General features: G+C 36.5%; 1 protein-coding gene across 1 annotated transcript in view; it reads left to right on the plus strand.

The window, feature by feature from the left end:
• Positions 1-27,662, plus strand: part of GMCL1 (germ cell-less 1, spermatogenesis associated) — an 87,514-nt gene that overhangs the window by 47,427 nt on the left and 12,425 nt on the right. Inside the window, exons 7-12 of the mRNA XM_007940094.2 lie at positions 5,082-5,166; positions 7,411-7,501; positions 8,711-8,848; positions 15,520-15,589; positions 18,729-18,804; positions 27,393-27,538. Of these exons, the coding sequence (XP_007938285.1) occupies positions 5,082-5,166; positions 7,411-7,501; positions 8,711-8,848; positions 15,520-15,589; positions 18,729-18,804; positions 27,393-27,538 (606 nt within the window). The remainder of the gene's footprint in view (positions 1-5,081; positions 5,167-7,410; positions 7,502-8,710; positions 8,849-15,519; positions 15,590-18,728; positions 18,805-27,392; positions 27,539-27,662) is intronic.

Raw genomic sequence — 27,662 nt, forward strand, 5'->3', positions numbered from 1 at the left:
GGTCGACGAAAGAGGGGGAGGCCTTCAACGAGATGGATTGACATGGTGGCTGCGATGATGGGCTCAAGTATAGCAGGGATTGTGGGGCTGGCGCGGGATCAGGCAGTGTTTCGTTCTGCTGTGCATGGGGTCGCTATGAGTCAGAAACGACTCGACGGCACTTAACAACAACATCCTATACATAGAAAATCACAGAGACTCAACAAGAAAACTACTAGAACTAATAGAAGGCCTCAGCAAAGTGGCAGGTACAAGATCAACATACAAAATTCAGTAGGATTCCTCTACATTAACAAAGAGAACTCTTAAAGGGAAATCAGGAAAACAGTGCCATTTTTAATAGCCCCCAAAAGATGAAGTACTTAGGAATAACTCTAACCAGAAACACAAAAGGCCTACTATTACAAAACCCCAATACAAAGAAAACCATAAAACACTACCACAAGAAACCAGAAGAGACCTACATGATAGAAGAATGTATCATGTTCATGGATAGGAACACTTCACATTGTAAAAATGACAGTACTACCCAAAGCAATCTACAGATATAATGCAATCCTGGTCCAGATTCCTTTATCATTCTTTAAAGAGATGAAAAAACTAATTACCAACTTTATATGGAAAGGAAAGAGACCCCAACTAAGCAAAACACTAATAAAGAAGAACAACAAAGTAGGAGGCCTCACACTCTCTGATCTCAAAACTTATTATACAACCACAGTAGTCAAAACAGCCTGGTATGGCACAATGACAGACACAAAGACTAATGGAATTAGAATTGAGAACCCAGAAATAAATCCACCCACCTGTTAACAGCTGATCTTACAAAGGGCTGAAGCCCATTAAATGGGGAAGAGATTGTCTCATTAATGTATGGTACTGGCATAACTGGACATCCATTGCAGAAAAATGAGACAGGATCCACATCTCACACCATATACAAAACCTAACTCAAAATGGGTCAAAGACCTAAAAATAAAACCTAAAATTATGAAGATCTTCAAATCAAAAATAGGGACAAACTTTGGGGCTCTAATACATAGTATAAATACACTCTCAGATGTAACTAAAAATGTATAACCAGCAGAAGACAAACTAGACAACTGGGAACTCCTGAAAATTAAACATGTAAGGAGCTCTGGTGGCATAATGCCTAAGGCATTTGATTGCTAACCAGAAGGCTGGTAGTTCAAACCCACCAGCCACTCCTCAGAAGGAAGACTGGGCAATCTATTTCCATAGAGATACGCCTTGGAAACCCAAGGAGGGGTGGCTATGAGTTGGATCCAGCTTAATGGCAGTGAGTTTGGTTTTGGTTATGCACATCAAAAGACTTTGCCAAAAGAGTGAAAAGAGAACCTACAGATTGGGAAAAAAAATTTGGCAATGATATATCAGATAAGGGACTAATCTCAAAAATTTACAGAAAACTTCAACACCTCAACAAAAAAATGCAAGTGTTCCAATTAAAAAATGGACAGAGGGCATGAACAGATAATTCACCAAAGAAGATATTAATATAAGGTGGCCAACACATGAAGAAATGCTTGTGATAATTAGCCATTAGACAAATGCAAGTAAAAACAACAATAAACTATTATCTCACCCCAGCATTGATAGCAAAGTTCAAAGAAACAGAAAATAAATGGTGGTAAGGGTGTAGAGAGACTGAAACCCCCTTACATACTGCTGCTAGGTTTGTAAAATGGCACAACCACTGTGAAAAGTGGTATGGTGCTTCTTAAGAAGTTTGAAAAAGAAATACCATATATCCATCAGTTCCACTAGTAGGTGTATATCCTCGAAAGTAAGTGCTGTGACCCAAATAGATATATGTACACCCAAGTTCATTGCAGCAGCACTGACAATAGCAAAAAGACAGAAACAACCTAAGTGCCCATCAAGAGATGAATGGATAACCAAACTATGGTACATGCACACAATGGAATATTACACAACACTAAAGAATAACAATCTGTGAGACAACTTATAATATGGATGAATCTAGAGAACATTATGCTGAATGAAATTAGTCAATCACAAAGGGACAATTATTGTAAGAGACCACTACTGTAAAAAGCTAAGAAAAGGTTTACACACCAAAATAATCATTCTTTGAAGGTTACTAGGGATGGGAGGTGAAGGGACTAGAGAGTGAGCACATAATAACTTACGTTATGGGTGAAGGGAAAGGCACTATATAATAAGGGGAAGGTCAGCACAAAATGTTCAAGGGAGTGGAAGACAGTGAGGAAGCACAAGAGTTAAAGGCAATAATACTGCATTAACAGTAATAATAATAACAGTCTTCGAGTGGATACATAGATGAACATTACATCTGAACAGGGGTGGGAAAGGGAATAGGACTACATCCATGAATATATATAGGTGTGACAGAGGATCTCTCTTTCTATGTATTTACACGTGGTGCAAATATATCTATGAATGTAGTATACATACAGGAGGCAAAGTTATGAAAACTTCTTAGTCATAGCCAAACACCTTAGGAATGAGTCACTGGGCATGGAGGATCAGAACCATAGTCTTGAGGGTCACTTGGCAAAGCATAGTCCATGAAGATGAGGTTCTACATCCTACTTTGATGAGTAGTGAATAGGATCTTAAAAACTTGTGAGCAGCCATCTAACGTATGTCTATTGGTCTCTTCCCATCTGGAGCAAAGAAGAGTGAAGAAAATCATAGATACAAGGTAACAGTTAGTTCAAGAAACTAATGGTTTAGTGAACCCCAGCATCCATGACCCTGAGATCAGAAGAATTAAATGGTGCCTAATTATCACAGCTGACTGCTCTGAAAGGGATCATATAGGAATCCCCAGATAGAGTAGGGGAAATTTAGAACAAAACCAAAATCATAAAAAAAGAACAGGCTTACTGGTCTGATGAAGACTGGTGGAACCCCCAAGACTATAACTCTTAGATATCCTTCAAACTAGGAACTGAACTTAGCTTCCGTGACTCAACTTTCAGCCAAATGATAGACAAGGGCAATCTACTTCCATAGTGATAACTGCTTTGGAAACCCAACGAGGGGTTGCTGTGAGTCGGGTCCGACTCAACGGCACATAACAACAACAACACCAACAATAAGGTGAAACTTAATACCAGGTATGCACATGTTTGAAGAATCAGGCATACGAGATCAAGAGGATAGCATTTACCCAGGGATAGAGCTTGGGAAGGCAGGAAGGATTGGGAAGAAAGGATGAAGGAAAGGGGCGGCCTCAGCAAGGAAGTGCGAAGAATGCTGCTACAGTGTGGGATTGCCTTAAATGTCACAAAACAATTTGTATGGATTGTTGAATGGAAAACAAATTTGATCTGTAAACTTTCACCCAAATCACTATAAATTTCTTTTTTCTTTTAAAGAGGAGGGTGAATTATATTAGGTAGCGGCACATAGTAGATTTCTAAGGTAATGTTTCCTTTTTTAACCTGGGTAGTGGTACAACTGTGATGTTTTATTATAATGTGTATATGTATTTTATATTCTTATATACTATATTTAATAATAAAAATATTAGAGAGCTCTCTATATACTAATAGAGAACTATTTCCAGGATACTCTTGATTTTTTTTTTAATATCAGTAGAGGCTTGTTTTTTTCTTATTAGTCTTATGAAAGAACCATGAAATGAAAATATCAAGATTGGGACAATGAGTAAGTTTTTAAGATATTAAAAAAACTTACCTTGTATGTACACACACATACACACACACAATACAAACTGGTAAATACTCCCTCTGGAGAGGAAATGGCATTTTCCAGGGCACAAAAGTGGGGAGAGATTTGCTTTTCACTTTTTTTTTTTTTCTTAGTATTTTGAATTTTGTATCATACTATTCAAACAATAAATTTCATATGTATTTTGTTTAAAAAATGAAAAGGAAAGACAATACTGAAAAGAAACATTTGGGACTTAACATAGCGGTTAAGGCTATATGCTTTGAACACACAAGTGTCAGTATTGAGGATTGAAATTAAAAGTTAATATCCAGAATATATAAATAACAGCCTATCCAAATCAATAAAAAAAACAAAAATTAAAAATAGAAAAATGAAAGAACAGGAATTATCCAAAAAAAAAATTGCAAATGGCCAATTATGATGCTCACCGTCCTTTCAGGAAAATGCAAATTAAATACCATACAATTTCTCACACATGATAGTTTAACAAATAAATTATTTAATAAAAATAAAGTGTGGGTAAGGGGAGGTTACTTACATTGTTTATGAAAGAGTAAATTGTTAATAGTGCTTGAAAGGTGAATATTTATCAAGATTATAATAAAATCCTTTTCGAACCAGCATTTGCACTTTCAGAAATTTATCCTGTAGAAATACTGAACTCTCTGCATAAAGGTACATATAAGTGAGTCATCATTGCATTATTTGTAGTAGTAAGAAATTGGAGATAACCTAAATATTTATGGACAGAGTAATAGTTAAATGATATATACTCCTCCTGAAGAATGCTCTGCATTCATTAAAAAGAATGAAGTGTCTCTTTGTGAATTCACAAGGAAAGATCTCCAAGATAACGTTTTCATGTGGGAAAAAAAAAGACCCAGGATATTGAAGATACCATATGTGTTATATGATATTGTTTTTAAGACAATACACATAAAATCAATATATAGTCACGCACACACACACATAAATATGTATATACTCACATACACATAAAAATTATTTAGAAAACTGTACACCAAACTGTTAACAGTAATTTTTTGTAGACTAAGGGAGTATGTATAGAAAGTGAAACAAAGGGGGGACTTTGATTTCTTTACCCTATAAAAATTTCACCTTAAAATTTTTTTTACAGCTAAATGAGGGTTATTTCTGTGGTCTGTAAAAAGTAAAACTATACAAACATATGGAAAAGTATTCATGTTAAATTAAAACATTTCATCAAAATAAGCATTCATTTTTTTCTCATTAATTAGTAAAAATAAAAAAAGATGAGAGCAATCAAAGTAATCAAATTCCTTTAAATTCCATTCCTCTTTTAAATCAGTTCTCATTTTTATCATGTTTTTATGGTGCTTTATCTTTTCTAGTATAAATGTCATGAAACAGCTCATCGGTTCATCTAACTTATTTGTGATGCAGGTGGAAATGGATGTATACACAGCTCTTAAAAAGGTACTACGAAATATGATGTGTGCTCAAACATTAACTTACCATTTCTTATATATAGTACTGAGAAACTGGAAACAGCAAGTGATAGAGGAATGACTATATATGTAAGAAAAGTAACAGGAAATATGCGACAGTGTTATAAAGTTTTTATCTTTAGGATTAGGTATCATGAATGCTTTTAGTTGTATTCTTTATATGTTCTATCCTAGGAATACTTCCCTGTTTTTTCCAAGATTTTTTCAACAATAACCATATTATTGTTATGCTGTTTCCATAATCAGAAATGTTTTGTGTAAAAAACATAGAACCCTGGTGGCACAGTGGTTAAAGCACTCAGTTGCTAAATGAAAGGTCAACAGTTTGAAACAACCATTGGCTCCATGGGAGGAAGATGAGACAGTCTGCTTCCCTAAAGACTACAACTTTGGAAATCCTTTTGGGCAACCCTACTCTGTCCTGTGGGAGCTCTGGTAGCATAGTGAGTCGGGGCCGACTCCACGGCACATAACAACAACAACAACAACAACTCTGTCCTGTAGGAGCTCTGGTAGCATAGTGCCTAAGGCACTTGACTGCTAACCAGAAGGCTGGTGGTTCAAACCCACCAGCCACTCCTTGGAAGGAGCCACTCCTCGGAAAGAAGGTTGGGCAATCTACTTCTGTAGTGATAGTGTCTCGGAAACCCAGGGAGGGATCGCTTTGAGACAGGTCTGACTCAACAGTACTTAACAACAACAACTCTGTCGTATCATTATGAATCAGAATCAATTCTATGGCATGGTTTTCAGAAATGTTTCTAAGTTGAGTTTTAGTAGAATTAATGATTTTATGATATAATTTCCAATACGTATTTTATCTAGAAGATGTCAACATTCTTACTTTAAAGACCATATTTATGCTTCAGGCATGTTTCACTTCACCCTTTTGAAAGGTTTCAATATTTCTTAATCTAATTTTATTTTCATAATTCTCTGAAGAGACAAGTCAGCTCTGATTCTTATTCTATAGATGATGAGACTTACAATTCTTAAAGTTACTAAATGACAGATTTGAGGCAGAATCCAGATCATAAAGTCCTACTCTGATGCTCCTCCCACTACATAATTTTGCCTTTAGCTTTTTTGTCCACAGCATGAAATCTCCATTTAATATGATTGTGGAACCTGGGAGCAAGATAATTACCTCTTAGATTTATATCGGGTTTTCTTTGGGGGGGGTTATTTTTTAACTTTTTATTACGATTTGGGTGAAATTTTACAGAGTTGTTTATTTTCATGGTAAAGATGAGATTCCATTTATTTTTCTTCAAGGAAGTTTATTTACTATTTTTGGATTGTTGTTGTTGTTATGTGCCGTCAAGTCGGACCCAACTCATAGTGACCCCTCCTTGGGTTTCTGAGGCACTATCACTACAGAAGTAGATTGCCCCATCTTCCTTCCAAGAAGTAGCTGGTGGGCTGAACCTCGAGCCTTCTGGTTAGCGGTCAAGTGCCTTAGGCACTATGCTACCAGAGCTCCTACTGTTTGGATTAGCTAATCATTAAAGGAATGAAAGAGCACCCATTTCTGTCTCTGAGTATTCATTCTTTCCTATTGTAACTGCTTTTATTCCAGTCATGATAAATGCTAATAGGATACTTACTATGACTCCAACCTCATTCTAATCACATTACACATGCTAAATCTTTCACTGACCTATGAGATGGTCAGTTATTACCATGCTTATTTCACACATGAAGAAATTAAGACCTGCCAAGATAAAGTAATTTGCCCAGCTATTATGTGGCCAAGCTAGGATTTAAAAGTCCATGCTCTTAAGTATTCTACGTGCTGTCTCAATAGCAGTAAGACAAAGAAATTCCTTTTTCCCATGTTAAATTTCTTACTGTTATAATCTCATATAGTATATTATGAAATTGAGATGTTAATTGGTGACTAGAATAAAGTTAGTTTAAAATTTCTAAGGAAATGTATATATTAACCCTTTACCTTTTATTAGCATAATCTACGATATGATTGACACCATCAGTGCTTTTCAGGGATTAGCTTATTCCTTAGCACACATTCATGATGTTTTTATCATTAGACCATAATTAATGTATTTAAAGTCATATAACACACTTTCTTTATGTTGCTTATAAAATGGAAATTAATTTAAGTATTATGTTTTAAAGTAGAAGCAATTTGAAAATGTAAAATCATGAAATGAGGAAGTTTGTAAGTTTTTTCCTTATTTATTTAACCTAGTGGATGTTCCTTCAACTTGTGCCTTCTTGGAATGGATCTTTAAAACAGCTTTTGACTGAAACAGATATCTGGTTCTCTAAGTGGAGAAAAGGTATGCCTGAAACTCAGGTCCCGATTTATTTATAGACTTAAAGAACTCTAGAGTCAGCGAGAACCTTGGCAATTATCTAAATTCAGCTTGTATTTACACTGAAAAAATACAAGTCAGATAACAAAGATGCCTTGCCTAAAACTGTTACTCCTTGAACTGAGACTGTACTCTGATTCCAAGCTATTATTTTCCCATTTTATCACCAACAGGTATTAGTGATTATGTTTGTCTTTTGTTTGACCACAGTGCATTTTCCCTAACAAGCTATCAAGCAGCAGTTCTTAACATGGGGGTCTTTGGACAGGTTTTGGTGTGTAATAACCCACTGAAAGTGGATGGAAAATTTATATTATGTATGTGTGTGTTGCATGAATTTTTCAGGGGGCGAGCTTCCATACCTTTCATCAGATTCTCAGTAGAGACTAATCTAAAACCGGTTAAGATCAATTGCTATAAGGTTTTATGTGAGTAGAAGTGGAGAATACAATATATTTTTACCATGCAAACTTTCCTATTTTGTGTTTTAATGTAGAATTAATATATGAACTAGTGTTCTGGTAGCATAGTGGCTAAGGCACTTCACTGCTAACCAGAAGGCTGGCGGTTCAAACCCACCAGCCACTCCTTGGAAGGAAGTTGGGGCAATCTACTTCCGTAGTGATACTGCCTCGGAAACCCAAGGAGGGGTCGCTATGAGTCGGGTCCGACTTGACAGCACATAACAACAATAACAACAAATGTTCATCACATGGAGCTGTAGCATAAGTTAGAAGAACCTCAAGAGATGTTTGGCTTCTATTTGTAAACATCCTTAAGTGAGGCTTTTGGGTTTTACAGTTTACTCGACTGTTCAATTCTTGGGAACGGAAATTCTGGAGAGATACAGATAACCCATTCTCAAGGCTTCTTTCCCCATCTTGCTTCACTAAGCTCCAAACCCCAGAAAGGCACAGAATGGAATTCCCAGTACAGCAGTCTAATGGGACCAAAGTTAATTTCCTGAGGCTTTTTTCTAAGTCTCCTTAGTTTTTTATCCACAAACCTAAGGTTTATAAAATCCTTGAAAACTTCAAAACCAGTTTATTTTATTCTTTATTTGTATTCTTATAAACATACTGTGTGTGTGTGTGTGTGTGTGTGTGTAAGAAAATATATGGGAATAAAATAATTTGAAAAGAATGACTTTTTAATTTAAACTGTTTTTTATAGATTTTGAAGGTATGGCCTTCCTTGAAACTGAGCAAGGGAAACCATTTGTGTCAGTATTCAGACATTTAAGGATACAGTATATAATTAGTGATCTGGCCTCTGCAAGAATTATTGAACAAGATTCCCTAGTACCTTCAGGTAAGAGAACATGAAGAAATTACGATTTTAAGTAATATTTCTCTGATGATAACAATACATATCATGGAAAAGAATACTGAAAAAAATATAAATTATACTTATTCCCCAAAAGTTATATATCTAACTAGAAGGTTGGCGGTTCAAACCCACCAGCCACTCCTCAGAAGGAAGACTGGGCAGTCTACTTCTGTAGAGATACTACCTCAGAAACCCAAGAAGGGGTTGCTATGAGTTGCATCCAACTCAATGGCAATGAGTATTTTACTGATTACTACTGGAGAGCCTTCTACAGTTTTTGTATTGGTACCACTGCAAGTTTGCATCCCAACACTAAGCTTGGATTTTGAGATTCCCTGTAGTAGTTTTACGTAGTCACTCTTTTTTTCCCATTCCCTACAGCAGTTATATCAAACCTCTGCCACTCTGTTCAAATCTCCTACTCAGTCATCTTACTATCAGCCTGGGAACTCTCCTTCTGTTTTATATATAAACATGAAGTAATCAGACAGTAATTTGTCCAAATTCTCAGTCTTCCTCACCTGTCTGTCCTTTCTTTTTTGTCCCAAAAGTTGCGGTACCATAACCCCCACCACCCCCCCACAACCCCCCCCCCCCATTAAGGGCTACCCTCTACTCTTTCATAATCCTATCACTTCCTGTTTGTTCTGGAATTTTACTTTATCATTTAATCTGTATCTATCCTATATCTTCAGCCTTTTCCCTCTTGCCCTAGAAATATGGCCAAATTTCTTTTATTAAAAAAATAAAAATAATCATCCCTTGACCTTGAGTCCTCCAAAGCATCTGTTCTTCCCCATCTAAGATACCTTCTTCAAAGAGTAGTCAACAGATATCTCTGTCTCCTTTTTAGTCATTTCTTAACCTGCTGCAGTATCTTTTTTGTTCCCAGTATTTCATTGAAACTACTCTAGCAAAAGTTGTTGTTGTTGTTGTGTGCCATCAAGTCAGACCCGACTCATGGCGACCCCTCCTTGGATTTCCAAGGCAGTGTCACTACGGAAGTAGATTGCCCCATCTTCCTTCCAAGGAGTGGCTGGTGGGTTTGAGCCGCCAGCCTTCTGGTTAGCAGTCAAGTGCCTTAGGCACTATGCTACCAGGGCTCCTAGCAAAAGTTAGGATTGTCTTATTTGTAAAATGCAATGACCTCATCTTAGCCTTACTTCAACTTCTCTAGCATTTGGTCATGTGGTCAGAAGGGACCATTCCCTGGAGAAGGATATCATGCTTGGTAAAGTGGAGGGGCAAAGATAAAGAGGAAGACCCTCAATGAGATGGCTGCAGTGGCTGCAGCGATGGGCTCAAGTGTAGCAAGAATTGTAAGGATGGCACAGGACAGGGCAATGTTTCGTTCTATTGTACACAGGGTCACTATGAGTTGGAATCAACTCAACAGCACCTAACAATAACAACAGCATTTTATATCATAGTTTGTTAGTTTTTTTCTTTAAGTTCTCTACTACCTCAGTCTAGAAATATTGCACTTTTCTGGCTCTTTCCTATCTCTAACCATTCTTTCTCTTTTTCTTTTATAAGCATCTCCCACTCTGCCCACCTCTTCACTTCCTAAGGGTGCCCTTGGCCCACTGATCTTTTCACATGATATTGAGTCCCAGAGATCTCCTGCATTCATATGGTTTATTAAAAGATTCCCATTCTGACCTCTCCCCAGTTTCATGTTTGGCTATCCAGCTACTGGCTGGCCAACTACAAATTGTCAGTCACCTTTTCAGAATGGTACTTATCTTTCGCCTCCATCCTAATCCCTACCACCTTTTCTTCCTGTCTTCTATCAGTCATCAACATCATTAATAACTCAGCCTTACAAGGCAAAATCCTGGAAGTCATCTTATACTCCTCCTAAACCCTTATCCCTATTATCCAGTCACTAAGTCATGTATTTTTTTTTTCCTGTAAATAATTTTCAAAACCACCTCCTTCCCTTGCCTGCTACCATGTCCTTGTTTAAGACATTGTTGTGTCTTGCTAGGGAGCTCTGGTGGTGTAGTGCCTAAGGCATTTGACTGCTAACCAGAAGGCTGGTGGTTCAAACCCACCAGCCACTCCTCAGAAGGAAGATTGGGCAATCTACTTCCATAGAGATACTGCCTCGGAAACCCAAGGAGGGGTTGCTATGAGTCAGATCGACTCGATGGCAGTGAGTTTGGTTTTTTTGGCTTATGTCTTGCTAGATCATTATAGTACAGAATATGTCTTCCTTTGTTGGACCCTGGGTTCCTTAAGAGCCCAGTCATATATTTTCATCTTTTTCCCTTCATTACATAGCATAGTGCTTGATAAATAGGAGACACTCAGCAAATATTTATGTGAACTGAAATTGTTTTCTAAAACACATAAACTATGTATAGCCTAATAGTGTATTTGCTCTGTCAGATAAGTTTTAGTTCTAGCCTCTAAAATAAGAAATTTAAAGGGAAGAGAGGAAAAAGTAAAAAATATGTGTAGATTTTTCACAGTGGCCCAGGTAAAATGCCAGATGATGCAGTTAACATCTATTATATAATGTAATCTCTGGAATTTATAAGGCAGTGGTCCCCATTTTTATTGATGAAGTTAAGTTTAACTTGCCCTGGGCCACACAGCTAGTGAGAAGCAGAGCTCAAATGCAACCCCAAGTCTTTCTTCTACAGTACCATATTTTCACTGCATCCTACTGGTTACTTAAAAAAATTCCATGTTTAATCTCTTCGAGTTCATCTACCAATTGTAGGAACTTGACAGTAACTTTTCAGTCACTGTTCTTGAATATAGTTAATTTTTTGGCCTTTGAGAACAGGGAAGTGAAATAAATTATCCCTTAGTTTGCATTGTAACCAAGAAAATGAGTGTTCTTGAAACTTTTTATATCAGGAATTACCATTGTGGGCATAATGGGGAAAATGTATGCTTAATACTTTTGTAAACTGAAGGGAGATGATAATTGTTAAAGCAGTTTGAGTTTTGTAAAACTCAGTTGCTTAAAGATGAAAAAGTATATAAATCCACATCATTCAGAAAGTATCTTTAAATCATTCAATACAGGTAGTCCCCAACTTAAGATATATTCAAGTTTCGGCAAAACATGCTTATAACTTTCTGGGATTTTTTTTCTTTTCTTGCATTTTATCATTAGTAAACATACTACAGTGTTGCAGTACATAATTTGCTGATGTTATGATTCTCAGATTTTCAATCACAGATATTCAGTGTTATGATCTATAACCCACAGCCATTGAGTCGGATCCGATTCATAGCGACCCCTCCTTGGGTTTCCGAGGCAGTATCAGTACAGAAGTAGATTTCTCAACCTTACTTTTGAATGATGTATAAAGATATTGATAATAAAAGGCAATAATGATGAAAACTAAAAAAAAAGAAAAAGATACTTTTTTTTACATCAGGAGTGACTTATGACAGAATCATTGAAACAGAACCCTAAGTTGGGGACTACCCATACAGTAAAATTGTCTTTAAAACCAAAAAACCAAACTCACTGCCATCAAGTTGACTCCAACTCATTGTAACCCCTTTTGCTTTCCAAGGCGGTAAATCTTTATGGAAGTAGATTGCCCACTCTTCCTTCCATGGAGTGGCTGGTGGGTTTGAACCCTCAACCTTCTGGCTAAGGGTCAAATGCCTTAAGCACTACACCACCAGAGCTCCTTAAAATTGTCTTTAGGAACTAGATTTTTAGATTATTAAACATGACTGTTATTAAGTGAAACTTACCCATAATTTTTTTATTAATGCTTTATAGCTGGATACCCAGTACGAATACTCTTATTTATTCATGTAGGAATTTTTGGATTTAGAATTTTTGTTCTTCACCTACATGATCTACATCTTATATGTTTCATGTTGTTAAATGCCATTGAGTTGATTCTGACTCATAGCGACCCCATGTGACATGAGTATAACTGCCCTATAGCACTTTCTAGGCTGTAATCTTTATGGGAGTAGATTGCCCAATCCTTCTCCCTCAGAACTGCTGAGTGGCTAGAAACTGCTCACATTTTGGTTAGCAGTCAAGTGTTTCAGTGTTGCACCATCGGGACTCCTTATGTGTTTCATGTGACAGTCCAGTTTATAGTCTTAGTCTTTTTTCTATAGCCTTGTGGTTGTAAATGGGTTTTTGTATATATGTATAGCTGAAGGTATCTTTTCCTTTCTCTTAAACAATAAAACACTTGGCAAGTTAGGAACATTTCTTCTTCTTTTTTAAAATTTATAAATTTATCTAAGACGTTAGATTTTCAAATTGTATGAATTTGTATAAAACATGGGAAATAATTAAACTTCTTTTGACTTACCTCAATTATTCTACTCAGAAACATTCAATATTTTCAATCATTTTATATATGATTTGGGAAAATAATGTGTTTATATTCAGTCTACTGTCAACTAAATCTGTAGCTGCTGATCTATGGCACTGTCATATATCACCTTGAAGTGTCCATTTTCAGTCTTTATTATGGATTTTGTTCTTATAAAGCTTAAAATAAGTACTTAAAATTGTTTTCACTGAGTGGAAGTTTCTTGAAGATAACCTTTTCAGAATTTTTCTACAGACCACTAGCTTTATGCCAAAAAGGATTCTGGTAATAAACATACTGAAAACTTTGTATATAAAAAAGAACCTATTTCACTTATTTTCATCCCGTGTTTTCCAAATATTTTACTACAGATGCCCTTCATGCTCCCCATTCCCTCTAACAACTATCAACATTGCATCTGAGTTAGTGATGTTAATTTAGTTTTGGGATGCTGTTTTTAAGGTTTCTAGAATCTGAGCTACCAGTAACCAGAAACATTACCAATTCCACTTTTTAACTCTTTGGGATTAAAGCAAGACAGGAGGGACAAAAATACATACGTATAACTTGTTAAAATGCTTTTGTTTTAAAAGGAGATTATGCAAAGATTGTTGGAACTTACCAACTTTTAAGTTATTTTAAAACATGGGATAGCTTACATGATATTTGAAAATATTTGTGTACAACCTTTTTATTCCAATTTTATAAATGAATCATGAAAAGTCATAGCCTATCTCTAGATCAATAAATTTAAAACTGTGGGCATAACCTATTAGTAGGTTAAGAAATCAGTTTATTGTGTGCGATTAACATTTTTAAAAAATAAACTAGAACAGAACTTTTTAATAATTAAAATGCATCACAAATAAGTTATATATGTATATATATATTTGGAGTCATTATGTAAAATTTGCTACTAGTCTTTACCTAGTAAAGATAAATTGTGGCCTACACATCTTGCAGTTTATTCCTTGTATTAACAAAGATATTATTGTGGGGGAACTCTGGAAGAAATTCTCAAAAGTATTCTTTTAAAGAGCCTTAAGAAAGACACTTATAAAGTAGTTTAAGTCATCTGGATACCTTTATGAAGTGGCAACTTAAGAAGTAAGATTTTCAGACAGATAAAGATTGATAAGTACCTTTGAAAAATCATTTAAGAACTTAGATAAACTACCCTTTCTGGATGACAACAACAAAAAAAATAAATAAGCCCTATACTAATTAGGGAAAGGAGCCCTGTTAGCATAGTGCCTAAGGCATTTGACTGCTAACCACAAGGCTGGCGGTTCAAACCCACCAGCCACTCCTCGGAAGGAAGGTTGGGCAATCCTACTTCCGTGATACTGCCTTGGAAACCCAAGGAGGGGTCGCTCTGAGGCGGATCTGGCTCGAAGGCACTGAGTTAAAATTTTAGAATTGGGGAAAGTAGTTCATTCTACTTTTATTTTTAATAAAGCTGTATTTGTAGCTAAAATAATTAACATTTCATTACACAGATTTAGCTCATGGAAAAAAAATCTATGCTTCTTATTAAGGGAAATATAATGTATAATTTGTATTTCATTTAGAATAATTTAAATGAAAATCCTTCATTTTTTAATAATAGTTATCAAAAACTAATGTGTATAAATTATTTCTTGAGTGTGCATGATTTGCCTGCAAATTTAGAGATGATTTTATTTCCCAAAACATTAATGAACTATTTTTAGATAATTTAATCAAGTAACAACTCATTATTCAGTCTTCTGGTGAAACTTTTTTGAAAACTGAAATGTTATTGCTTCTGGTGTGGTTTCACAAATGAAAATTAATTTGAGCTGTGAAAAAGAAACTATTAAATGTAAGAATATAATTGTAACTAATGAAATGTATTTAAATAAATTTAGTTCAAGGCAAAGCAAGATAACTTTTTAAAAAACTTGTTTTGGTAAAATACATACAACAAGAAATTTGCCATTTCAACCATTATTATATGTACAATTCCGTGACATTGATTATATTTACCATGTTGTGAAACCATCATTACTATCCATGTCCAATTTTTTTTTTCTTAATTACCCTTAACAGAAACTCAGTGCCCTTTACACAATAACTCTTCATTTCCCCCACACACACACGCTTGCTTCTGGTAACCACTAAGAAACTTTAGTCTCTGTGCATTAAAGCAAGATAACATCTGCCACTTTAAAAATCATTAAACCATATTGTTATAGCATATTTGTTAAATATAAGCTACCTGCTTCATTTAAGGTTACTGTATGTTTGAGTTTAAAAATGTTACCAATTTCTTTAAATGTTTAAATCCTTTATGTTTCTTATTTATTTTTTTAATTTTAGAATGGCTGTCTTCTGTTTATAAACAGCAATGGCTTGCTATGCTTCGAGCAGAGCAAGACAGTGAGGTGGGGTAAGTATGTTATATCATATATTGTTTATTTGAAACAAACCTCCTTATGAATTGAAATACATTTATTACATTTAAAGAAATCAATAACAATATTGAAAATTCAAAAGCTATTGAAGTAGAGAAATGATCTTGTAGTCTACTTAATCTTACATTTTTGTAACATTATCAATCATATAAATGATCATGTAATCAACTTTTAAACTTATATTTTTATAACATCAATCTTAAAAATATTTACCTTTGGATCAGTTAGATAATATAATGGAATGTTTGGATTGTCATTTATAAAAATGACTAATTCATACACTTTTTAACCTAAGGTTATGATTTTCTTTCAACATACTTAAATATTACTTGGAATATTACTTTTATAAATCATGATTTTCATATTTATGTGAAGGTAAAGCTAATTTTCTTATTTGTGATCATCTCAAATTCTATGTAATGTAATAAATAGCGTTTGAAGATCTTTGAGTCTAAAATGAAATAAAACATCTGGTTACAGATGCCTTCCCCAAAAGTATATTAAAACCAAACCAAACTCACTGCTACCATGTTGATTCCAACTCATAGCGACCCTATATGACAGAGTAGAACTGCCCTATGGGGTTTCCAATGCTGAAAATCTTTACAGAAGCAGACTGCGGTGTCATTCTCCCACAAAGTGGCTGGTAGGTTTGATCCACCGACTTTTTGGTTATCAGCTGAGCACTTAACCAGTATATCACTAGGACTTCTCAGAAGCATTTGACCCCATATATACTTTCTTCATTTTAAGGGAAAGAAAACTATCTTGTCATTCAGTGTATAGTACTTTGCGGTTTATAGAAGTATTTCTGCATTTATTTGATCCTTATAATAGCTCCTTGAAATAGGCAGAGTAAAGAGACAAATCCATGTGTGAATATAAGGAAGAACCTGTAAGAAGTTTAATTTTTTTCCCTCACTCTCTTTCATCACATTTTTATTCACCAAAGTACTTCCAAAAATAATGGTTTAGTTATAAGTTTATATCCAAACAGTGAGTGTATAAAAGTGCTACATAAATTCATGATGATTATGAAATTATTATTAGTTCCTACTTTATTTATAATTTATATCCCATCTTTTTCCAAAAAGAGTTTGTAGCATAGTGATCCAGCACAAATATAGTAAGAATATTAAAATGGAAATAATAAATCAAAAACCAAAAATAGCTATTTAATGGCATTCAGACTTGAAGCATTTTATAATGTATGAAATATTTTATAAATCATCCTACTAATATACCTCTTTTTATAATCAGTGTTCTAATGTTCCTTGTTCTGTATTATTCAAGATTTTTTCATCTATAAAGGTTAATATCCTTTTGAGGTTAATAAGAGAGAGAGCTAGAATTAAGCTTCTGGTTTTCTTGCCTTCAGAAGTATGTGATTATATTGCCCTTGATGAAATGCTCTGCTCCACAAATACAGGGCACTGTTTGCTCACTGCTACAGGGCTGCTAAAGTGAGGAAGATAGCCTTTTCCTTTGATACCAGCTTATAATTTTATACTGTCCCTCTCTTTCAGGCTTCTCCACATTACCAACAAGGTTAATTTCATAAAACAAATAAAGGTGTCATCTCTCTGCATAAATACATCCAGGGATATTTCATGATAACTAAAATTACTACTATTTTTAGGTGGGATATATATGGTGATACATTTTTTAAAAGTCTGTATCTTCTAGAAATAGATTCTGAACTATTTATAGATTGAAAGAAATGATATCCGGGATTCACCTCAAAATAATCAGCAAGGGAGAGAGGTGAGGGGAGTAAAACCAAAAAAGATTATTAAAGCTAGATAGTGAGAAAATTTGGCTCATAATATCCTACTTCTATATGTATGGAAATTTTCATAATGAAAAAGTAACAGAACAAATGTCTGGCATTATTGTATTACCATGGCCTGCAGGCCCCTTCAACAGTCTGTCCCCAAAAGCCTTTAACTTCATCTCCCATCATGCTCATCTTATGCTCCAGCTGCACATTAGTACATATGATATTCTTGTATGCTTCAGTCCTTTTTAGCCACTATTCCTTCTGCCTGGAATACTGTTCCCCTTGCCTAGAATTCACCTGCACCCCCACTCATACTCAAGTGTATTTCCTCTGTGATGATCCCTCTGTAATGCCAGGCAGTAACTGTGTCTCTTCTTTGTATCCTTAATATCACAACCCTGTCCGTATTATTATAATCATTATTTATGTCTCGTTCCCTCTTAGACTGAGCTCTTGGAAGTCAAGGACATGATTTTATTAGTTTTATTTGCATTTATTTTTTGTGTGTGCTTGTTTCATTAGCAGTTACTAAATGCTGTAAATGAATGAGTATATGAATAAATGCATTGTATTATTTACAGATTTGTAATTACCAAGCTGGTAGTGTCATTTTAGGAGCTCTGGTAGCATAGTGGCTAAAGCATTTGACTGCTAACCAGAAGGCTGGCGGTTCAAATCCACCAGCCACTCCTCGGAAGGAAGGTTGGGCATTCCTACTTCCGTAGTGATACTGCCTCGGAAACCCAAGGAGAGGTCGCTATGAGTCGGGGCCGACTCGATGGCACATAACAACAACAACAACAAGTGTCATTTTATTATTGCAACTTGAAATAACTGTATCTCTTAGTTGGTTAAGGTTTTTAAGATAGCGGGCCAAATAAAGAGTAATTGATGAAAATCTACAGCTCTTTTTTTTTGTTAAATATTGATTTCATGTAGTTATACTACATGAAAAATGGTTTACATGTAAAACAATCACCAAGTCACACCTTATGGAAATAATAGGTTTTCATTTATTATACTCAGTAATTATACTCTTAATTGTTTTATTTTGCTGGTGAGCAGCCTTTCTTGTGGATTTTTTTTTCTCCTTTTCTGTAGTTTGACTGAGCCCTATTAAAAGTATTCTAGAAATTGGTGCAATAGGTCAAACATTGAAGACTTCAAATCTTTTTTTTTTTATTTAGCAAAGGTAGTAAACACTCTTATTTTTATCTACACCAAAAATGTTTTAAAATTATTTTTAGATCTAGTAATAAGTTCTTCTGTTCTTTTTAACTCAATTATTGATTGCCTAATTGTCCATGAAACTTCATATCTTTATATGCTTTTAGGCCTCAAGAAATCAATAAAGAAGAACTAGAGGGATATAGCATGAGGTGTGGAAGAAAGCTTGCCAAAGACGGTGAAGTAAGTATGGGTTGTGACTTTTGATATTCTCATACAAATTGTTATGTTATCTGTACATAATATGCTTTCAGTAACCGTCATGGCACCTGTCACACCTTAGAAGAGCTTGCTGACAGTTTCTGCATCATGATCTGTGCAGAGTTACAGCCACCACTCTCTCTTCTCAGTAGTGACTGACTGATTATTCAGTCTTAATTGTTGGACTTAAATTTTGGGTCTAGATAAGAGATACGAGGAGAGTGTCTCTCAGAGATCCAGAAATGAAGGTAAAGAAGTTCATGAGAACCGTCATGTAGTTTTTAGAGTGATTCTATTTTACAGTTATGCTAAATCAAAGGCATTCAATCCTATTGTTTGGTAGCTACAGTAAGAATTGCATTTTTCATTACCACCTTATACAAATGAAATGAAAGTGTTATGAAATAATATTTAGCCCTGCTGTGTCCAAAGATGCTATTTTCTAAAAAGCTGATACCAGAACCAAACTCACTGCCATCGAGTCGATTTTGACTCATAGCAACCCCCTCTGGGTTTCCAAGGCGGTAAATCTTTATGGAAGTAGATTGCCCAGTCTTCCTTCTGCAGAGTGGTTGGTGGGTTTGAACCACCAGTCTTCTGGCTAGCAGTCAAATCCCTTAGGCATCACGCCACCAAAGCTCCAAAACGCTGATAGTGACCCAGTAAATTGATTTTACTACCCAGTAATGGGACATGACCTACATTTTAAGAAATTCTACCCTAAGTAATCATAATTTTCATCTTAAAAACAAATTTAAATAACCATTTGGTTATCCCTCTCCCTCATTTTTCCTTCATTTATTTTATTTTTTATTATGAATTGGGTGAAAGTTTACAGAGCAAATTCATTTTCCATACAACAGTTCATATTCATTTTGTCTCATGACATTGATTGCAGTCCCCACAATGTAACAGCCCTCTTCCTACTTCCTCCCTGTGGTTACCTTTTCCCTGTGTCCTTCTTCCCCATGCATTCCTGACCTCTGAGCTATCTCCCTGTGCAAATACTGCCCTTCTGATCCCACATGGTTGATTGTTCCAAGGAACATACCTATCTAGTGTAAATGTTCACCCTATATGTCTGCCTGTTGTTTGGCTGGAAGCCATGGGAGTGAGTTCAATTCCAGGCCCAAAAGATGAGCAGGGTCCATAGTCTTGGGGCTTTTACCAGTCTCTATCAGACCAGTAAGACTGGGGTTTTTTGTGGGGTTTTTTTTTTTTTTTTATGATTTTGAATTTTGTTCCACAGTTTTCTTCCACTCTATCCAGGATCTCCTACAGTGATCCCTTTCTGAGTAGTTGACATGGTAGCCAGGCACTATCTAGTTCTTCAGGTCTCAGGGTCATGTAAGCTGAGGTTTGCGAGGTCCACTAGTTCCCTTGGACTACTTGTTTCCATGCATCTTTGGTTTTCTTCATTCTTCTTTGTTCCAGATGAAGAGAAACCAGTTGTTGCATCTTAGATGTCCTCTTGCAAGTTTTTAAGACCCCAGCCACTACTCACCAAAGTAGGATGTGGAACACTGTTTTTGTGTAGTATGCATTTTAACTTTAATTTTAAAAATTATGTGTGCATTCATAATTTTGACAAATGCTCCAAGTATGAAAGTAGAGTCAATGTTTTCTTTGTCCCTTACTTCTCCTTGTTGTTTCTCAGCCTTGTTCCTTCCTCATCCTTAACTGAACACACACCAAAAGATCAATCACACCTTCTTGTGCCCATTTTTCACTGGGCTCACTGTTGTTCTTTATCACTACTGTTACTGTGTCTTGGTGATTTCAGTATCTCAGGTCCTTGACGTCTTGCCCCCAGTGATCTTATTCTATACCCTACCTCCAGCACTCATTCCTTTGAGCAAATCTTCCATTTTTGTGTTACTAATTACTACACCCCCTTCAAAATCTCCATTTCAAGCATTCTATTCTCAGATTCCACCTCTTATTATCTTGCCAGTTTTCTCCTTGTAGTACTTGGACTCCAACATTTTTTTTTTCTTTTAACCTCACTGGGACATAGGCATAGTGCCTAAGACATTTGACTGCTAACCAGAAGGCTGGAAGTTCAAACCTACCAACCACTCCTGAGAAGGAAGGTTGGACAATCTACTTTCGTAGTGATACCACCTCGGAAGCCCAAGGAGTGGTCGCTATGAGTCGGATCCAACTACATGGCAGTGAGTTTGGTTTGGTTTTTTTGGGACATACAGTACATTGTTCTTACTCCCTTACTCCTATCTATCCCCTCTCGTGACATCCCTGCTTCTTTCTTTCCATTGATTAGATTAAATTAGGCCATTGCTAATACCCGTAACTTTCCTTTTCCCTCTTGCACTCTATCAAACTCAAGACCTGCCTGAAATCTGAGCCTTTCATGCTCTCCATGCTTGCATCTAAAAGAAAAACACCATATACCAATGGGTTTCTTTTGAATGTTGTAATTGTAAATTTCAATCAGGTCTTTAGTACTACATTGTGATCCTCCTATGTTTCCATGGTACATTTATCTTCCCAGTATCTGAGGTGACTCTCACATCTTCTTTCCTCTAAAGGCCAATACTTGTACCCTTATTCTAGGAGCTCTGGTGTTACTGTGGTTAAAGCATTTGGCTGCTACCCAGACAGTCAGCAGTTGGAACCCACTAGTCACTGCTTGGAAGAAAGATGTGGCAGTCTGCTTCCATAATGATCTACAGCCCTGGAAATAGTATGGGGCAGTTCTGTTCTGTCTTATAGGGAGACTGTAAGTCAGGCTGGAGTAAACAACAATGAGTTTTAGTCTTACTTGGTGGCCTTGCTTCATTAGGAAAATAAAAGCAATAGGAAAGAGAATTTGCACATCCTCTTACCAGCAGTTCTACTGATCTACCTGCATCTATGCCCCATGTACGGTGCTTTTCCTAGTGATAGAATTAACAAACTCTCTGCTTCTATCTTAGTCCATCTGCTCCTCTTATACTGGACCCCATCCTGTCCTATTCAAAAGCTTTGCTCCAACAGTTAATCCTTCCCTTTCCTCCATCAATTTTTCTCTTCTAGTGGGTAATTCTCATTTCATTTATAATATGCTGCAGCATGAGGGAGGCTGGGAAGGAAACGAGGTGGCAGGGCGGGTTTGGAGCAGCTGAGCGAGGCTGGGAAGGAAGCGAGGCAGGGCAGTGGGTTTGGAGTGGCTGAGGGAGACCAGGAAGTGAGCAGAGTGGTTTGGAACAAATAATGGAGATGAACTTGTATGTCAGTTTGTCGTACTGTGATGGTTGCTAAGACAGACTTAGAAGAAGGAGGAGGCCATCCACTTCTCAAAGTGAAAAGCTTATGAATAGCAGTAAAATACTGTCTGATACATTATTGGCAAACATTATGAATAGCCCCAAAAACACTGTCCGATATAGTGCTGGAAAATGAGCCCCTCAGGTTGGAAGACACTCAAAATATGACTGGGGAAGAGCTGTCTCTCTCCTCAAGGTAGAGCTGACCTTGATGTGGATTGAGTAGAGCTTTCAGGACCTCCATTTGCTGATGTGGCCCACCTCAAGATGAGAAGAAACAGCTGCAAATATTCATTTATAATTGGAACATGGAATGTATAAAGCATGAATCTAGGAAAACTAGAAGTTGTCAGTAATGAAATGGAACATAGAAAATCTATATTGTGTGGATCATCACTAAGGCATAAGTGAGCTGAAATGGACTGGTTTTGGCCATTTTGAGTCAGACAGTCATATGATCTACTATGATGGGAATGAAACTTGAAGAGGAATGGTGTGGCATTCATCATCACAAAGAATGCATCAAGATCTATCCTGAAGTACAGTGTTGTTGGTGATGGGATAATATCCATATGCCCACAAGGAAGACCAGTTATTACTACTAATGTTCAGATTTACATACCAACCATCAAAGCCAAAGATGAAGAAACTGAAAATTTTTACCAACTTCTGCAATCTGATATTGACCAAACATGCAATCAAGATGTGTTATCACTGGTGATAAGAATGCAGAAGTTGGAAATGAAGAATCACCAGTAGTTGGAAAATATGGCCTTGGTGATAGAAATAATGCTGGAGACTGCATGATAGAATTTTGCAAGACCAACGACTTTTTCATTGCAAATACCTATTTTTCAACAACACAAATGATGGCTATATATGTGGACTTCAACATATGGAGTACACAGGAATCAGATTGACTACATCTGTGACAGGAGGCAATGGAGAAGCTCAATATTTTTAGCCAAAACAAGGCCAGGATCCGATTGTGGAACAGACCATCAGTTGCTCATATGCAAGTTCAAGTTGAAGCTGAAGACAATTAAAACAAAACAAGTCCACAAGAGCCAAAATATGACCTTGATTATATCTTTCCTGAATTGGAGACCATCTAACAAATAGATTTGATGCATTGAACACCAGTGACCAAAAACTAGAAGAATTGTGGGATGACATCAAGAACATCATCCATGAAGAAAGCAAAAATCATTAAAAAGATAGGAAAGGAAGAAAAGACCAAAATGAATATCAGAAGAGACTCTGAAACTTGCCCTTGAATGGAGAGTAGCTAAAGCAAATGGAAGGATCAACAAGATAAAAAGATTCTGAAGAGCAGTTCAAGAAGATGAAGTCAGTTATTATAATGAAATGTGCAAAGACCTGGAGTTAGAATACTAAAAGGGAAAAACATGCTCAGCATTTCTCAAGCTAAAAGAACTGAAGAGGAAATTTAAGCCATGAGTTGTGATACTGAAAGATTCTATGGGCAATGTGTTGAATGATGCAGGAAACATCAAAAGAAAATGGAAGGAATACACAGAGTCACTGTATCAAAAAGAACTGGTTGATCTTCATCCATTTCAGGAGGTGGCATGTGATCAAGAACCAGTGGTATTGAAGGAAGAAGTCCAAGCTGCACTGAAGGAATTGGCAAAGGACAAGGCTCCAGGAATTGATGGAATACCCTTTGAGATGTTTCAACAAACAGATGCCCCACTGGAGGCATTCACTCGGTTTTGCCAAGAGATTTGGAACACAGCTACCTGGCCAACTGACTGGAAGAGATCCATATTTGTATCCATTCCAAAGAAAAGTGATCCGGAAATTATCAAACAGTATCACTAATAATCACGCACAAGTAAAATCTTACTGAAGATAATTAAAAAATGGTTGCAGCAGTTTATTGACAGAGAACTTCCAGAAATGCAAGCTGAATTCAGAAAGGGACATGAAACAAGGAATATCATTGCAGATGTCAGATGGATCTTGGCTTAAAGCAAAGAATACCAGTAAGATGTTTACTTGTTTTTATTAACTATGCAAAAGCATTTGATTGTGTGGATCATAACAAATTATGGATAACATTGAGCAGAATGGGAATTCCAGAACACTTAATTGTACTTGTGAGGAAACTGATACATAGACCAGGAGTCTGTCATTAGAACAGAACAAGAGGATACTGCATGGTTTAAAATCAGGCAAGGAGTGTGTCAGGGTTGTATCCTTTCACCATACTTATTCAATCTGTATGCTGAGCAAATAATCCAAAAAGCTAGACTGTATGAAGAAGAATGTGGGATCAGGATTGGAAGAAGACTCAATAACAATCTGCAATACTCAGATGGCACAACTTTGCTTGCTCAAAGTGAGGATGACTTGAAGCACTTACTGATAAAGACTGAAGACTACAGTCTGCAGTATAGGTTATACCTCAGTATAAAGAAAACAAAAATGCTCACAACTGCACCAATAAGCAGCATCACAATAAATGGAGAAAAGACTGAAGTTGTCAAAGATGTCATAATTACTTGGTTCTACAATCACACCAACAGAAGCAGTAATCCAGACATTAGACAACATATTGCATTGGGCAAATCTGCTGCAAAAGACCTGTTCCAAGTGCTGAAGAGCAAAGATGTCTCTCTGAAGTCTAAGGTGGCTAACCCAAGCCATGGTATTTTCAATTGCCCCATATGCATGTGAAACTGGACAAAGAATAAGGAAGACTGAAGAAGAGATGATGCTTTTGAGTTGTGGTGTTGGTGAAGAATACTGAAAGTACCATGGACTGCTAAGAGAACTAACAAATCTGTCCTGGAATAAGTACAGCCAGAATGCTCCTTGGAAGTGAGAATGAATGCCCAGACTTTGTCTCACCTACTTTGGTCATGTTGTCAGAAGGAACCATTCTCTGGAGAAGCATATGCTTGGTAAAGTGGACGGTCAATGAAAAAGGAGAAGGGCCTCAACAAGATGGATTGACACAGTGGCTGCAACCATGGGCTCAGGTATAGTAAGGATTGTGAGGCTGGCACAGGACCAGACAGTGTTTCGTTCTGTTGTACATAAGGTTGCTATGAGTCAGAAACGACTTGACAGCACCTAACAACAACAACATGCTGCCACATCACCCACCTTAAACCATATCTTGACCTTACATCATAGTCTAGCTACCACTCCATTTTTCTACCCCTTTTAAGCAAAACTAGTTGAAAACAGTTGTATTTGCCTATACTTCCTCATTTCTGGTACTTTCTTTCTGATGCTCCCTTATACCACTCTATATCAGTGTCACTGGTGATCTCCATATTCCCAAATCATGTCATCAGTTTTCCATCATCTGGAAATTCTTGGCAGTACCAACACATTTGTTCACTCAACTCCTTCTTAAGAGATTTCCTCTACTTGACTTTCAGGACAGCATGATTTGCTGGGTTTTTTTTTTTTTTTTCCTATTTCATTAGCTGCTCCCCCTCAGTTTTTGCTAGATCCAGCTTATCTTTCTCAACAAATGTGATTATGAACTTGGTTCTTGGACTCCTCCCTTATCTCTGCATACTTGACCATGTCATCTAGTCTCATGGCTTTACAGAGCATCAGTACACAGATAACTCCTGCATTTATATCTGCACTCCTGACTCCTCTTCTGAGCTTCAGATTCGTATATGCTGCTGCTCATTTGGCATCTTTATTGGGATACCTAATTTAAAAAAAAAATTGCTGTTGAGTCAGTTCTGACACAGGCCCCTCAAATTTATCAGTCCCAAGTTGAACTCTTGATTTTTAATCCCCAAACCACTTCTTTTCCAAGTATTCTTAAACCCATAAATTATTTCTCTGTTGCTGTTGTTCATCCATTGCATAGGCTCCAAACTTTGCATTCATTTTGTACTCTTCTTTCTTTCATACCTCTCATCCATAAGAAATTCCTCAAAGCTCTACCTTTGAAATACATTCTTAGCATTTCTATCCCTGTGACCCCAGTCCACGCTACCATTATGTCTTGCCTGGGCCATTGCAATGGTTGCTTCCTAACTGTTCTCTCTTGTCACTTCTTGCCCCTCTGCACTCCATTTTCCACACATCAGCCAATGTGATCCTTTTAAAATGCAAGTTGGATTTTCTCATTTCCTTCCCTAAGACCTTCTATTAGCTTCCTACCATTCTTAGAATAAAATCCAAGCTCTGCCTTACCATGGACTGTGGGGCCCTACATTATCTGTCCCCCAACTTCTGTGAACTCATTTCTAGCTTCTGTCTTCCTTAGTCCTTGCCCCAGCCACGTAACCTATCTTGCTGTTCCTTAGATATGCCAGGCATGTTTTTACCTATGCCACTTTGTACTTGCTGTTCTCTCTGTCAAGGACACTCTTTCCTTAGATACTCACCTGGTCTGCTTCTTCAGTTAACTTATGTCCCTACTCAGACCATCTCCTCAGAGAGACCTTCCCTGATTACTTACCTAAACCAGCAGCCTCCACAATTGCAAGTCTACCCCCTCTGTCCTGTTGCTTTCTCCTGACATTCTGTTCTATCCTATTCCATCCCATTTCAAGTATATCTGTTATTCATCTCCTCTCCTAGCACAAAACATAAAAACATAAGAATATAAACTCTGTGGGGGCACAAACTTTATTTCCTGCTGTCTCCAGTGTCTACAGCAGTGTCACACACATAATGTGTGCTCAATCAGTATTAAATATTGAATTAATACTAAATACTGAATTTATATTGCAATTCAGGGTATCAACCAGTTGTAGTCCTAACTTTACTTTACTGTACCTTTTTACCTAATAATCACTCAGTAACTATTAGGTGATAGAATAAACAAACTTGTAAACATTATGGTAGTATTTAAAATAACCCAGTTGTGTGTCTGTTGATTATTTAAGGTATTTTAGAATATTTTTAAGGCAAGGTGGATTTTAATGGGTTCTTATCACCTCCATCTAGACTCCTCCTCCCCTAAGCTGTACTCCCTATGCAGTGAACAGTCGTATTCATTTATTATGGAATTACAAAGTGGGGAGACACTGAAACAGATCATGAAAAGATGATGCTGGGAAAGAGCTTAAGAAATAATGATCATAAAGGCTGCTTTTCTGGCTTTGGTATATAATTCTGTGTGATAAGCCTTAAGTGAGAGGCACTGACAAGAAGTAGGGGACCCATCAGAGAAATATTTGGAATGAATTAGAGAAAAAACAAAGACATTTCAATGAACTTTGTATGTTTGACTTGCTAATAACCTGAAATAACATTGTTTGTTTTTTCTTTTTTTTTTCCTTCTTTCGTATTTCTTAGTACTGCTGGCGGTGGACAGGTTTTAACTTCGGCTTTGACCTGCTTGTAACATACACCAATCGATACATCATTTTCAAACGCAATACACTTAATCAGCCATGTAGTGGATCTGTCAGTTTACAACCTCGACGGAGCATAGCATTTAGGTAGGATGAGATTTTCCCCACCCAACTCTTCTCACTCCAGAGGAAATAAAATAAAACAAAGTCTTGATAATTTATATCAACACTAATAGAACTTTGGTAAGATACCATGTATGTGAAAGTGCTA

Source organism: Orycteropus afer, unplaced genomic scaffold (assembly GCF_000298275.1).
Source record: "Orycteropus afer afer isolate SDZICR_OR568_19922 unplaced genomic scaffold, OryAfe1.0 scaffold00065, whole genome shotgun sequence".
In the NCBI taxonomy this organism is placed as follows: domain Eukaryota; kingdom Metazoa; phylum Chordata; class Mammalia; order Tubulidentata; family Orycteropodidae; genus Orycteropus; species Orycteropus afer.